The sequence below is a fragment of the Rhincodon typus genome, chromosome 1, assembly GCF_021869965.1.
Source record: "Rhincodon typus isolate 14 chromosome 1, sRhiTyp1.1, whole genome shotgun sequence".
Classification (NCBI taxonomy): Eukaryota; Metazoa; Chordata; class Chondrichthyes; order Orectolobiformes; family Rhincodontidae; genus Rhincodon; species Rhincodon typus.
Genome location: NC_063332.1, coordinates 100,164,703 through 100,180,404, shown reverse-complemented (window position 1 = coordinate 100,180,404; position 15,702 = coordinate 100,164,703). Strand labels below are relative to the sequence as shown.

The following is a 15,702-nucleotide window of genomic DNA, read 5'->3' as shown; positions in this document are numbered from 1 at the left end:
AACTCGACATCTGCAGATAACATTGACTCAGGAGGCTCAGGCTCTGATAGTAGCTCCCTCCTAACATCTGCATCCAGATGGCACTCGATTTCCTGCCCAGCATGGGAAGGTGGGTGTGCATTGCCAGTGCCCAACAGAGTGTTGGTTATTGAGGACCCACCTACACATCCCCTGCTCTCTTGCAAAGTGAGAAAGCAAAGAAGAGATAATTTCCTAGAAACAGTGGCTTATAAATTCCTCACTGGCTGCTCCATTGGAAGGTGAGGTTTGTTGTACTTTTTAACCACCTGCTTAAGTGAATGGGCTTATTAGCATCAAACAGCTGGTGACATGTGCCTTTGACAGTATTTTCTGGATGCCTACAGGATGGGGGAGTGGCAAATAGCTGAAAATTGTTTTTTTGTTTAAATCTGATCCAAATATGTTTGTTCCTGGCCTGGCAAGTAAGCTTCCATGCTTTCTGTTTGGGGTCAGTGGAGATGGGGATTTCTGGTGGGTGATGTCAGTGGCTGCTTTCCTGACAAGAGCATGAAGTTGCACCAACTAAGAAGTTCCTGTTCCCTTCCCTCCGGAAGTTTGGAAGCTGCAAGGAAGAGATGGAGTGCTCTGAAACTCGTCACAAGACTCCTGATTATAAACCTCATCCCGCCCCCTTGACCTGTCCGTCCTCCCTGGACTGACCTATCCCCTTCCTAACTCCCTACCTACACTCACCTTTCCTGGCTCCATCCCCGCCTCTTCGACCTGTTTGTTTCCTCTCCACCTATCCTCTCCTCTATCCCTCTTCTATCCGCTTCCCACTCTCTCCCTATTTATTTCAAAACCCCCTTCCCCTCCCCCTTTTCTGATGAAGGGTCTAGGCCCGAAACGTCAGCCTCTCTGCTCCTATGATGCTGCTTGGCCTGCTGTGTTCATCCAGCCCTGCACCTTGTTGTCCTGATTATAAAGGTAGCTTTAAGGCTAGGACTTTCTAATCCAGTATTCCTCCAGAGTTGTTGACAGTCTATCTGCCTACGCTAGTTCAAAAACCCAGGTCACTTTGCCAAATTGTCTCGCAATAAAGGTTAGATTCAACCTTTTGTTCTGTTTGGTTAATAAAAGTGAGTTCTGTCCATCTCACATTGCAGTAAAATATCACTAAAATTTAAGTGAAATCATTACGTTGATGTAGCATTGATTACTCAGAACAGACAAAAGAATTCTTGTCTCTGCCATTGCTCCAATGAAACTAAGTAATTAGGCAACGGTGAAGGCTGCCAAGCTTAATATGTTTTGTGTGAAAGTGACACAAAGTTTCCACCACCTAGTTTAATTAGAAAATCTTATTAAGAATCTTTGTTAGAGGTGGATATCTGGTGCACTTGATGGTCTATATCCAACTTGTCTACTTGCTCAGGAAGAGGTGCATTCAGCCTCTTTGCAGGGATACACCATACTTGTTTAAGTTCAGAAAGCTTCGTGTGAGTTGGAAGACCATAGCTTCACAGACTTTTTTTTGTGCCAGCATCAAAACTTGCACACTTATCAGGAGGGGGAACTGGTAAGATTCAAACTGCTTCTCCAGTTTGGAATACCCTATCTATCAGGCTTTGTCATGGCTGGCTATGGAGTTTTGAGAACTGAGTCAATTCTACATGAGAATAAAAGCAAAATAGTGCAGAAGCTGCAAATCTGAAACAAGCAATGCTGGAGAAACTCAGCAGGTCTGGCAGCCTTGGAGGAGAGAGAAACAAAGTTTAATGTTTTGAGTCTAATATGATTCTTCTTCAGAACTGACAGAACTCTACACCTTCAAAGAATTACAGTGTGCTTTTACACGCACAATATCAAAGTTAATATAGTGAGTCCCAGGGTTAGACAGATTGCCTTTTCACTTCACTGTTACTTGCTGTAATACAACATGTGCTGCAGAGTAATCTTGTCTTCAAAAGCATGTGATTACACATTCTATTTATGTGGCTCCAGAAATGAACCAACAGATGAATCTAGAAGGAACAGTATTCCATACAAATAATAAGTTTATAATGACTGTTAACACTACTAAATTCCTCAGTATAAAAATCAGAAAATTGTTCTTTGCCTCAATATAGAAATTATTATGAAAATAATTGCTCACTTATGATGGGAGGAAGCACCGCCATAAGCCCTGATTAGCTTTTTATGAGCTCCCCAACAAACAAATCTCAGCACATGTTCAGAAGGTCCTGCTGCAGAGCTTTCACCCCGCATACATTTCAGATCGAATCCACTTATATGCACCCATCACATAAAACATAAGATACGGCGGCACAATGGCCCAGTGGTTCGCGCTGTCATCTCAAAGCATCAGGGACCCGGCTTCAATTCCAGCCTTGGGCGACTGTGTGGAGTTTGCATATTCTCCCCCTATCTGCGTGAGGTTCCTCCGAGTGCTCTGGTTTTCTCCCACAGTCCATGGATATGCAAAATAAGTGGACTGGCTATGTTAAATTGCCCATAGTGTCCAGAAATGTGCAGCCTAGGTGGATTAGCCATGGGGAACATGGGGAACTATAGGGTAGGCTGATGGCTCTGGGTGGGATGCTGTTTGGAGGATCTGTGTTGACTCGAGGGGCCAAATGGCCTATTTCCACGTTGTAGCTATGTTCATTCATCGTCCTGCACATGGTGAGTTTATGAGCTCAGTCACACTGGCCGAATAAAACACAGGAGTTTCCTGTGAGAGAGAAACAGAGAGAAACTGGGTGAAAGAGTTAATTGGCAAAAGCCTGAGTAAGAAATTTGCTAATTTTGGAATCTATTTGTAAATCAACCTAACTTTGTGCACTGTGCTTTGTTTTTTTTTTACACTAGGAATATGAGAAGAAACTTCATGAAAAAGATACAGTTGATATCACAAGCCATCTCGATCCACACAGAGCACTAGTAGTTAGTTTCCTGCAGAAGGTAATCTATAAACAAGCAGCATAGTTTTAGGATTTGGTATTACTTTCAAAGTCTAAGTAAAAAGCTGCAATTCAGCACTGCATGGTTCCAAGTGTCAAGCTAAGTGACTTACTGTCATAGGAACAATTTACAAAAGGGTTTCTTTCAGTGATTTTCATTGAATGCCTATTTATCAAGTATTTACACTGAAATAATTACTGATCTTATTGTAATATTGTATATCTGGTGAGTCAAGCCTCATTTTATCTGGTATTTATTAATGATACTGAAAATGTACAAAAAGAAGTTATACTACCTGAGGGGCTTTTGATGGTAGAATGATCAACTCTGATGTGATATGAAAGTTCTGGCCCAGGTTAATGAGAGTTAAATCAAATAAAATCAGTGGGTAACTAAAGCAGATGAATTGAGAAAATTTTTCATTACTGCGGTAGATGTTAAATATGCATTTAATAATAGGCTGAGCATACAAAAGAGGTTAATTTGTAATTATGGAAATATATTAAAGGGAAATTTGCACTCTTAATCACCAGCTTAAATGGTTTAATGGCCAATTATGTGCAATTACAGTAAATTCTTAAACTGAAAGATTGTGTGAAGCAAAGTTCGGAGCTGTGTAAAGCATTTAGAAAGTTGTGGACTTTCTAAACACTCGGCATATCTTCCAATTTCCTGAAATTGTTGACCAATTTGCTCATTAATGCTGTCATTTGTTTAATCACCGTTATTTTTCCAGCACGATTCAGCCCTGTATCATGCAGGAACAAAAGTGTAATCAGAGGGACAAAGAAAGATTTAGAATAGAAGTGTTGCTAAGCTAAACATTAAAAAAAAATTTGTTCCATCACTGTAAACAACAGTAAGAATAGGTGAGAACCATCAATGATACAACTAATCTGATAGCAAATATTCTGAGTAGATGACTTTGACATAAATATAGTCATAATGAAGGAATTAAGCTCTAAGCCCTTTAGCTCTAAGAATTACATCTATTTCCTTTAAAACATTAAATGTTTTGACATCAAGCATTTTCTGTGGCAGAGAATTCCACAGGTTCACCATCCTCTGGGTGAAGAAGTTTCTCCTCAGTCCTAAGTGGCCTACCCCATGTCCTTAGACGGTGACCCCTGGCACTGGACTCCCTGGTCATTGGGAACATATTTCATTTTAAATGTTCTGTGAGGTCCCACTCGCTCTTCTAACCTCCAGTGAAAATAAACCTAACCCATCCAGTCTCTCTTCATATGTCAGTCTTGCAATTCCAGGAATCTGTTTAGTACTTTGTTGTACTCCATGCACAGATGGAACATCCTTCTTCAGAAAACAAGACCAGAATGCACACAATACTCAGGCTGTGGTCTCAGCAAATCCCCATACAATTGCAGCAACGCTTTCCTGCTCCCGTACCCGAATCGCCTCGCTATGAAAGCCAACATACCATTTGCCTTCTTCATAGGCTGCCGAACCTGCACACTAACTTTCAGCAAGTGTGTACAAGGACACCCAGGTCTTGTTACATCTCCTCCTTTCCCAATATATTGCCATTCACATAATAATCTGCCTGTTTGTTTTTGCTACCAAAGTGGATAACCACCCATTTATCCACAGTATACTTCATCTGCCATGTATTTGCCCACTTAGTTAACTTGTCAGTCTGAAGCTTATCTGATCTTCCCCACACCTCATCCTCCCACCCAGCTTTGTGTCAGGATCTTATATTTAGTTCCTTCATGTCAATTGTTAACATTTATTGTGAATAGCAAGGGTTCAAGTACTGATCGCTGAGGTGCTTCATTGGTCACTGGCTGCCACTCAAAAATTACCCATTTATTTCTACTTTGTTTCCTGTCTGCCAACCAATTCTCTATCCCAATCTCATGTGATTTAGTTTTACATGCTAACCTCTTAGGTAGAATCATAGAATCCCTACAGTGTGGAGGCAGGCCATTCAGTCCATCGAGTCCACACCAACCCACCGAAGAGCATCCCACCCAGACCCACCACTCCCATCCCCCTATCCTCATAACCCTGCATTTCCAAGGCCAATCCACCTAGCCTGCACATCTTTGGATTATGGGAGGAAACCGGATCTCCCGGAGGAAACCCACACAGACACTGGGAGAATGTGCAAACTCCACACAGTGGAGCCGCCTGAGGCTGGAATCGAACCTGGGCCCCTGGTGCTGTGAGACAGCAGTGCTAACCACTGAGCCACCATGCTGCCCTTGTTTGGGACCTTATCAAACACTTTCTGATATTCCAAGTGAACCACGTCCACTGATTCCCCTTAATCAACTCTACTAGTTACATCCTTGAAAAATTCCAGTAGATTTGTCAAATATGATATCCCTGTCATAAATCGATGCTGTATCTGCCAAATAATGTCTCTGTTTTCCAACTACTCTGCTACTGATTCTTTTATAATGGTCTCTAACATTTTCACAATACCAATGTCAGGCTAACCAGTCTATAATTCCCTGTTTTGTCTCTACCTCCTTTTTTAAGTAGAGGGGTTATGTTAGTTACCCTTCAATCTATATGAACTATTCCAGAGTCTAGAGAATCTTGAAAAATGTCCACCAATGCATCCACTATTTCTAGGGCCACTTCCTTAAGTACTCTGGGATGTAGATTATCAGACCATGAGGATTTGTTGGCCTTTCATCCCTTTAATTTCTCCAACACCATTTCCCTACTAATACTGATTTCCTTCAGTTCCTCTCTGTCATGAGACCATGTGTTCCCCAAAATTATTGGTATGTTATTTGTGTCCTCCTTTGTGAAAACCAAACCAAAATATGTATTTAATTGGTCAGCCATTTTTCTTTCCCTATGATAACTTCCCCTGCTTCTGATTGTAAGGGGCCTACATTTGTTTTTACTAATTTTTTTTCTCTTCATATACTGACAGAAGCTTGTACAATTGGTTCCTATGTTCCCTGAAAGCTTATTTTCCTACTCTTATTTTTCTCTTCTTGATCTTTTTTTTGGTTGTTTTTGCCTCTGATTTCCTCTGTGCTGTCTCCCTGTATAGTTTCCCATCCCCCTATGATTTTAATCTAAACCCTCCCCAACCACGTTAGCTCTTAGCTGAAATGAATTGTAAATCACTCTGAAGGTAAGTCAGATCAAAGGGAGATATGTTGAGGAGTGGGATATACTTAAAGATTAACTGATTAAGACACAGTTTAAATGTGTTTGAACAGACATAAAGGTTTTCGTGAAAGTCTTGGATTCTGTGGATAATAGAGCCAAAACTAGGTTTGGGGGAAAAAAAAACACATCATGACAGAACGGATATGTTACAAAAAAGTCACAGAATCACAGAAGTGTTACAGCACAGAAGAAAGCCATTTGGGCCATCGTGTCTTTGCTCGCTGTCCAAATGAGCAACATGAATTAGTGTTATTCTCCTGCTTTTCCCCTGTGCCATTGTACATTGTTTCTATTTAAGTTCTCATCCAGCGCCATGCCGGAGTTGACTCTGCCTCCACTACAATTCCAGTCAGGGCATTCCAAACACAAACGCAAACCCAAACCACTCATTGTGTGAACAAAGTTTTTTGTTTACATCACATTTGCTTCTTTTACAAATCACATTTAATCCTTTTACAAGTGGGAACAGTTCCCCTATCAACTCTGTCCAACCCTCTCATGACTTTGAAACCTTATGTCAAGTCTCCTCTTAGCTTTCTTCTCTTCAGTTATCTCCTCTTCAACTTATCCTCATAACTATGGAATGGTTTCTTAAGTCTAATGCATTCACATATTTTCTATAGTGCAGCACACAGAACTTTAACACAAGTGTTTTGTACAAGTTCAGAAACACTTGCTTCTTTTACTATGTGCGCTTATTAATAAAGCTCTCAATTCTGTATGCTTTATTAACTGCTCCCTCCACCGAGCCCGCCAATTCCAATTATTTGCTTGCATGTACATCCAGCTAGTTGAACTCCTGCACATCCTTTAGAGTTGTATGCCATATTTTGTATTGCCTATTCATGTACTTCCTAGCACAATGCATCACCTCAATCTTCTCTGCATGAGCTTGAACTGCCACCTATCCAGCCACTGCACCAACCTTTCTATGTTATTTTGGAGGTTTACACTGTCCTCCTCGGAGTTTGCAATACTTTCAAGTTTTATATTACTCTCAAACTTTGAAAATGTACTCTGCAGTCCAAGAGCTTAGATCATTTATCCGGAAAACCAAGGCTCCCAATACCAACCTCTAGGGAGCTCCACTAAAAACCTTCTTCTAGCTCAAAAAAAATTGACTGTTACTGATTGTTTCTTATCACTCACAGAATTTTGTACCCATGTTGCTACTGTTCCTTTCAGTTCATGAGCTATAACTTTTCTCAAAAGTCTGCTGTATGACACTCTTTCAATGCCTTGTGGAAGTCCATGTCGACCACATCCACTCTTCGTGTTACCACTTCAAAAAATCCTGCAAGTTAGTAAAATATAATCTTCCCTTTAGAAATCCATACTGGTTCTTCCTAAACAATGTACCTTTTTCCACGTGTCTACTAGTTCTATCCTGAATAATTGTTTCTCAAAGCTTCCCCACTACTAATATTAATCCGACTGAGATTATCCAATCAAACATTTTTGAACAAGGGCACGGTGTTTGCAATTGTCTATTCTTCTGGCATCTTCTCCCGAATCTAGGGATCACTGGAAGGTTGTGGCTAGTGCCCCAGAAAATTTCTACTCTCAGTTCCAACAAAATCCTTCCTGTGTTTTGTCAACTTTTGAGTAACAGCAGTCAATCCTCCTTGTCTATTTTGAACTCTTCTAACAACAGAGTTTACTCCTCTGACACCGTTGCCTGAATAACATCACACCCTTTGTAAAGGCCTGTGTAAAGATAGATGCAAAGTATTCAATTAACACCTCAGCTGTACAATTACCTCCATCTGTAAATCCCTACTTTGGTCCTTAATCATCTTTACTCCTCACCCTATCACTGTCTTGATATGATGAGAGAAGATTTTGGTATTTCCCTATGTGTTGGCCGCCAGTCTTATCCTCTGCTTCTCCAATATGCCTTCTCACCTCCCTTCTAAACTTCTGTATTCTTCTTGGCATTCTGCCAAACCCACAAACACTTCCACTTAGACAGACAAGGGCAGCAGATACATGGTAACACCAGCACCTGCAAGTCCCCCTCCAAGCCACTCACCATCCTGACTTGGAAGTATATCACCATTCGTTCATTGTCGCTGGTTCAAAATCCTGGAAATCTCTTCCTAACGGCATTGTGGGCTTACCTACAGCACATAGACTGCAGTGGTTCAAGAAGGCAGCTCACCACCACCTTCTCAGGGCAACTATAAACAGGCAATAACTGCTGGCCAGCCAGTGATGTCCACACCCCATGAGTGAATAAAAAGTAAGTCCTCTCAATTGGACTTTTTACAGGACACCTTCAGAAGCACACATTTTCTTCTTTATCTTGATTTCAAACACCCGTGTCATCCAGAGATAGCTGGATTTGCATGCCATACCTTTTAAGGAAATATACCTTGATTATACCTGATCCATCCTATTGTGAAGATAGCCCATTAATTGGTTATAGGTTTTCCTACAAACCTTTCACTCCAATCCATTCTGTGCAGCTTTGTTCTTGTCCTGTTGAAGTCAGCCGTTTGCCATTTGATTTTTGTCACTTTGGATTGAATATTGTCATTCTCCGCTTACAATACAATAATCAGTGTCTCCTAAACTTTCCCCACTGAAAATTGATTGACTTGGCTTGACTCATTTCCAAGAACTACACCAAACAGTGCATCCCTTTTATTGTACTGGGCACATACAGCTCTTGGAAATTCTCCTGAACACACTTTAGAAATACTTGCCCCTTGTTGCCCCTTATTCTACCACTATCCCAGTCTATATTGAAGTCCTCCATTATAAATGCTCACGATGGCATCTGCCAACAAAATTGTTCTTTTATATTCTTTGCACCAGTTGGTAGTCTTTATACTCCACTGAACAATGTAATTACACCTATTTTGTTCCTTAGTTCTAGTCAAATTGATTCGGTCCTTGAATCCTCTGGGATATCCTTTTGCTCCCTCACTGCAGTTGCCTTCTTAATCAATACTGCCACCCCTTCTGCTTTTCAACCATTTCCATCTTTTCTGAACATTTGTACCCAGGAATATTTAACACCCAGCCTTTGAGCCACCTCTCTGTGACTACCACATCATATTCTACATGGAAATCTGTAGCTACCCAATCTTATTTACTATAATCTGTGCATTCACATTCATGCACAGTCATCATCTTTTGGACTTCATTACCGTCTCCATTACTACAACATCAGACATTAATTTACTATTCGTTACATGAGTGCTATCTATCTCTCCAGAATTTTTTGTGCACCCTCATATTCTTCTCGAATGTTCTCTCTTGATTCTCACATCTCTACCAATTTAGGTTAATGCCCTCCCGACAGCACTAGCAAAATACCTCTCAATGAAATTAGTCTACAAATATAAAAAGTAACAAAATACACATATCTTTCTTATCAAATACAGTCAACGAAAGGATGGACTAAAAATCCAGAAGGCCAGATTAATGCTGTAGGGACATACTCTCATATCTTAACCATGGCAGCTGTTGGAATTTAGATTCAGTTAATAAAAAGACTGGAACATAAAACTGTCTCCATAATGATCCAATGAAACTACCATCAACTATTGTAAGAATCCATCTGGTTCACTGATTTCCTTTAGAGAAGCAATCTGCCATTCTTACTTAGTCTGACCCAAATATGATTCCAAATCTGGGAGTGAGCAATAAATGTTGGCCTTGCCAGTGATGTCCATATCTCATGAAAGGATTTTTTTTAAGCTCAATGAGCTAACCTGTGCTTTATAAGGAGGGAATGATAGAAATGTTTAAATATATTGTTTACATTTTACAAAGGAAGGTAAAAGGAGAACTGCAGAACTAACACAGGAAGATATGAAAGAGACACTGTTAGAGATAAATATTGAGGAGAAAACGATAATCAAAAACAGAGATGTACTAAAAAAAATTCACAGACCTAGTTAGTGTGCGTCATGTAATAATAGATTAGGGACAATATAACATCAATTATAATTATCCAAGGACCTTTTGCAAAATGATTTTGGTGTGTCAGATCCTTGTTTAGATAAGAGTGGAAGGATCAAGCAAGCACTGTAAGCTTTCAAGCTTTGCCAAAGTTATGCTATATTTTCTGGAAATGATTGAGAAAGTGATTGCTGAATCAGCATATACTGGCGTGAATTTATAAAGGCCCTGATTAATTTATTTTAACCCTTGGAGACAGTAAAGACTGCAGATGATAAAAGTTAGACTTATTAAATGTGGAGCTGAAAAATCACAGCTGGTCAGACAGCATCCGTGGAGCAGGAAAGTCAACGTTTTGGGCGAAAACCCACCTGAAACATTGACTTTCCTCTTCCTCAGATGCTGTCTGACCAACTGTACTTTTCCAGCTCCTAATTTATTTTGACTTGTTTGCGGAAATCAGAGTGTTGGGATAGCAAAATGGAGCTGAATGGGAACAGAAAGCAAAGTAGGGAGTAAATTTTGAATTTGAATTGATGAATTATTGAATTGATGTCATGCGAGTACTGTATTGGGGTGGTTTATTTTCTATTTATACAAAATATTTGGAAATAGACATGGAAGGAATAATATCATTCCTTGCTGAAAATAATGATTTCAAGGACATGGCAACTTGTATCACAGAATGCTCTTATTGCTAGAGGCCAGATGGGATGTAAAGAGTTTGCATAATGTTCATTGCAAGTAAAAGATGCCATAAAAAAGTGAATGGAGTTAAGAAGCATTAAATACAAAACTAAGGAAGTGATATGGAATTTGAACAAGGTTAGACCAGTGTGAAAGGATTTTAACAAAAACTAGGTTGTTTTCACTGGTAATTGAAACACAGGGGAGGATGGCTTAATGCAACATGGAATGACTGCTGCAGAAATTGAGCAAGTATTTCTGAGGGTGTTGTCCAGACCTCTCAATGCCATAAATGGCTGTAAAGGCTATGGAGGATAAAATTAAAGCAAACCGAAAATGCGGAGATATCAGCAGTTCTGGCAGCATTTTCAGACTGAAGAAGAGTCCTATCAGACTCATAACGTTAACTTGGTTTCTCTCTGCACAAGTGCTGCCACACATGCTGAGATTCTCCAACATTCTTTGTGATTGTTTAAAATTTTCAACATCCACAGTAGTTTGATTTTATTTGAAGGGGTAAAATTGCAGAAATATACTTGTGCTTTGAACATGCATAAGGAATACTAATGGTACTGATGCTACAAATAACGAGGGATAATTGTCACATTTTTAATTTCCTAGGTACGGGACTCTGTAAAAAGTAGATTTCTACTGGGAAAGCATCATTATGTCTTGTCAGATATGGTTGTAGAGGAAGCAGTTCCCAGTATAAGGTGAATATTGTACGATACATTATTTTCAAACTATCTTACACTCTGCTTCTGAAGAAGGGTCTAGGCCCGAAACGTCAGCCTTCCTGCTCCTCTGATGCTGCTTGGCCTGCTGTGTTCATCCAGCTCTACACCTTGTTATCGGAGTTAATTCTTTTTATCAGAATTGAATGTCAAAAGTTATTTTTTTAATTTACTCTTCTTCTGCCGTAAGATGATGATCATTTTACTTTGAGGAACAAAGAGGCAATCAGGACACAGTTTGCTGGGAACCTTTGTCTCTCCAATAATTAACAGTCATATTTTGAGTTATTTTATGATCTTTTCCAACCCAGTAGGTTTACTCTTGTCTAGACAAGCCCTCAGTCATCTTTGGCAGTGTCTTGCCATCACACTTCCAGAACGAACATACAAATATGAGACCAAATGGAATGAGGGGGCATATTAACAAAGAGGTAATTGGATGAGAACATGGCTAGATGCCTATGTATCTAAGAGAGAAGTGCTCAGTGTGATTGGAACTTATGGGGCACAAATAAAACTCTGACTAGAAAAATATATGCCTGGACTGTGGCTAACCAGCATTTAATCTCTGGTATTTCATTGTATTGACTTTTTTTAAAGAAATGTTATGATCACTGGAGCATTTCAGAATTTTCTTAAAAGCAAAACGTGCCTCAAGAAGTATGCTCACTGTGGACTCGAGTGTTTCTGATGTTTTTAGTCAGAAGCTGTTCCAGTAGCCAATGATTTACTTTACATCATGTAAATATGTGAATTATCATTTTATTGTGTGAGCCAGTGCATGATGACTTTGGCTGTTTTTGTGAACCTAGCTTCACTGATATTCCTGCTATCAACGGAGTATGTGAACTTCCAGCTGCAACAGGCAATTTTCAACAATTCCAACAGCAATAGGCTTTTACATATCTAGAACTGCTAATCAGTCAAACATTTGACTGCAAATGTGAATTGGAGAACTGTCAGAAACTTTAATTATTCTTTTCTGTTTTTGCGTTTCTTTTTTGTACATTCTGGCATCCATTTTATAAATACTCTAATGAACCAGGCTATGTCGTGACCTGCTTAGTTTTATGATGAATTGATTTCAGACTGAGTGTTTCCACATTTTTGTAGTTCTTTTTATATCATTTTTCTTAAATCAAGTTGCTGCATGAGCCAGTCTGCTTGAAAAATGAACATCAAACTCAGGTGAACTCGAAGGCAGAAGATGCTGGAAATATTCAGGCAGTATCTGCGCAGAGAGAAATTGATTTACAACTAGGCATTTGATGATGAGTAACAACCTGGTAATATTCACTGAACTGAATGCAGTATTAAGGATTTATTTTAGGCTACTGGGGTCACAACATGTTCAGGTATTACTAGATATGGTAGGCTATGATCTGGGTTGTTGACTTTAATGGAATGCTTATGGGAGTGATCTTTGCAACATACCACTAGGTTGAGAAAAATATCGAAGTATAAACAAAAATGTAGCGCAAGGAGCACATTTCTTTTCAATTTCCTTTCTAATATTTATGTCATAAAACTGCTTGCATTTCATTATAAAAAAAATGTATTATGTCTGTCACTGCTTTGCTGTCGGATTCCTTTCATATATCTTCGTTTTGTTTTATTCTTCCATTTTCTGTGCAGTTCTGGTGACTCACGGTATGTTGTACTATTCTCATCATTTCCTTTCCATATTGATCACTAAGATGTCTTATTATTAATGCTTGCTTATTAGCTTAATTTATTGAATAGAATTTAGCTAACTTTGCAATTCTCATTTGTTACTTTTAAGAAGTGGTGGTGATGGGTAGAGAACCTGTGCTGAGTACAATTAATATTTTGTGCCCAATAGTATGTTAGGCATCAGCCTGCTCAAACTGGCCGAACCAAGGAGACCACTTAGACCAAGAAGAAAAGAAAGAAAAAAAGTTACAGCCCAGAACCTTTCTGATGGAGACATCAAACTTCTGGTCAACATTATCCGAGCCTATGATGTACCTATTCGTAAATCCGTTGGAGGGTAAGAGATACTTGCTTTGTCTGTTGCTGCCTCCCTTATCTTCTTGCAATGTAGGTTCTTCAGGAACTTACATGGCCTAATGTGTACAAGCACAGGAACTTTCTGACCTTGTAAGAGAAGAGTCTGTGCAACTATTTCCAGGTTATAAAATTAGGCTTCGTATTACTGCAGAAACTGTTGGGAAATCCTAGCCTTGGGTCTAATTTCCACAATAACCTACTTTCAATCAAGAATTAATGCTTGCTGACCATTGCAGCCTCATATACAGGGAATAAGTAAAGTTGCCATAGTTCCAGAAGGCTGCTGTCATTGGACAGGGATGACTGGTGATGAGGATTAACATGTCATCATTGCAAGCCAGCCATTTACTTAACTGAACTGACTGAACCCTCCAGGCTCATATTCAACGTCAAGGTCATTGAAAGATTTTTTGTATGTCTCTGAGAATTTAAATATTGCTTTGTAACTATTGGTGTGAATGCATAACCTTCAGTGAAATGATTTGCAGGAAATTTGATCTTTAAAATTGTTATTTGTAAGCTAGCAAAATACTTGATTTTTTCTTTGCTTTGAAGTCCTGACTTTGTTATTGATTGTAACATTAACATTTGAACCACACAAAGTACCAGGCGATGACCACCTCCAACATTAGAGAACTTATTCATCGCCCCTTGACATTCAATGGCATCGCCATCACTGAATCCCCTGTTATCAACATCCTGGAGGTTACCATTGATCAGAATTTCAACTGGACTAGTCATATAAGTACCGTAGCTACAAGAACAGGTCAGAGCCTAGGAATCTTGAAGTAACTCACCTCCTGACTCCCTAGTGCCTGTCCCCCGTTCACAAGGCACGAAACAGGAGTGTGATGGAATACTCCCCAGTTGTTGGAGCTGCACCCATCCAGACAACATCCAGAAGCTAAGCACCAACTAGGACGAAGCCTGCTTGATTCGCATTACATCAATAAATATTCAGTCCCTCCACCACAGATGTACAGTAGGAGCAGTATATACCAACTACAAGATACATTGCGGAACTGCACCTCTTAGAGAACGACTTCTAAACCCATGATCTTTTCCATCTTGAAGGACTAGGAAATGCATGGAAACACCACCAACTGTAAGGTCCCCTGAAAGCTACTCATTATCCAGAATTGGAAGTATATCCCTGTTCCTTCACTGTTGCGAGGCCAAATTCCTGGAACTTCCTCGCTAATGGCATTGTGAGTCGACCTACAGTACATAGACTGCATCACTTTCTCAAGGGCAACTTGTGATGGACAATAAATGCTGGCCCAGCCAGTGACATCCTAAATCCTTAAATGACCTTTTCTAAAGTTAAAACTTAATTATCCTTTGATCAATTTGTCTTTGAATATATGGATAGCATATTCTTTGATATAGTTTGTAACACCGACTCTAAAGTTGCTGTTCTTTTTCAGGTTTATTTAATAGAAACTGATTTGAAGAAAAAAGCTTTCTTTTTGTTTTCCTCTAGCAAACCACCACTAACATCCAGATCAGCTCGATCCATTAGTGAAACATTTGCAACCTCTCAGATACCTCAGAGCCCTACTCAAAGCCATGAGTGGTTTACGAACCAGGTATGGAACAAATAGGAAGCTCAAAGGCACAGAGACTGGATGTATAAAGGGGGAATATAGAACTCTGTTCAATTTATTGTTGTCACCAGCCTCTCCATTTTTTTTTATTGTAGTTCATGGAATTTCACACTCCTTTATGCAGATCTGAAACACAAGCCTGTTTCTGCAATGCAGTTTTACAAATTCAAACACAAAATTATACTGAAATGTTCAAGTAATAAATGAGAAGTGCAAATTATTATCTGCACATTTATGCTGCATTATTAAGTGTCCCAATGTGCTTCAGAGGAATAATACCAAGCAAAACCTGACACCAAACTGGTTCTTTACACAAATTCAATTTAATCCCTGTAATCTTTTCAGCAAATTGTGTCATTTTGGGAGATCAAGACTGGTTTGGGATTGGGAGCATTGTGGAGGAGGCATCTGGTTTGTCCCTGTCCTACTCTTCTACTTTTGTCAGTGAATCTTGTCTGCTCTACTGTATGTCCTCCCTGTCATCTATCTACCTTACTAACAATCTAGCTATGGGAATAGCAATGTAATCCCTATCTTTATTCACAGTATATACCATCTCCAGTTCAGACTCTTCAGTTTATATAATTCTTACATCATCAGTAACATCACTGACTGATTTACGTTAACTCCTTACTCCACAATTTCTCACC

At 39.5% G+C, this 15,702-nt stretch overlaps 1 protein-coding gene across 3 annotated transcripts in view; it reads left to right on the top strand.

The window, feature by feature from the left end:
* cc2d2a (coiled-coil and C2 domain containing 2A) overlaps window positions 1-15,702 on the top strand; it is a 187,689-nt gene that overhangs the window by 131,496 nt on the left and 40,491 nt on the right. For all 3 annotated transcript variants that reach the window (XR_007262507.1, XM_048599381.1, XM_020517151.2), the window contains 4 exons: window positions 2,833-2,925; window positions 11,302-11,393; window positions 13,258-13,425; window positions 14,929-15,034. Coding sequence is in view for 2 of the 3 variants with exons in the window: in XM_048599381.1 (XP_048455338.1) it covers window positions 2,833-2,925; window positions 11,302-11,393; window positions 13,258-13,425; window positions 14,929-15,034 (459 nt within the window). In the remaining variant the exon portion in view is untranslated. The remainder of the gene's footprint in view (window positions 1-2,832; window positions 2,926-11,301; window positions 11,394-13,257; window positions 13,426-14,928; window positions 15,035-15,702) is intronic.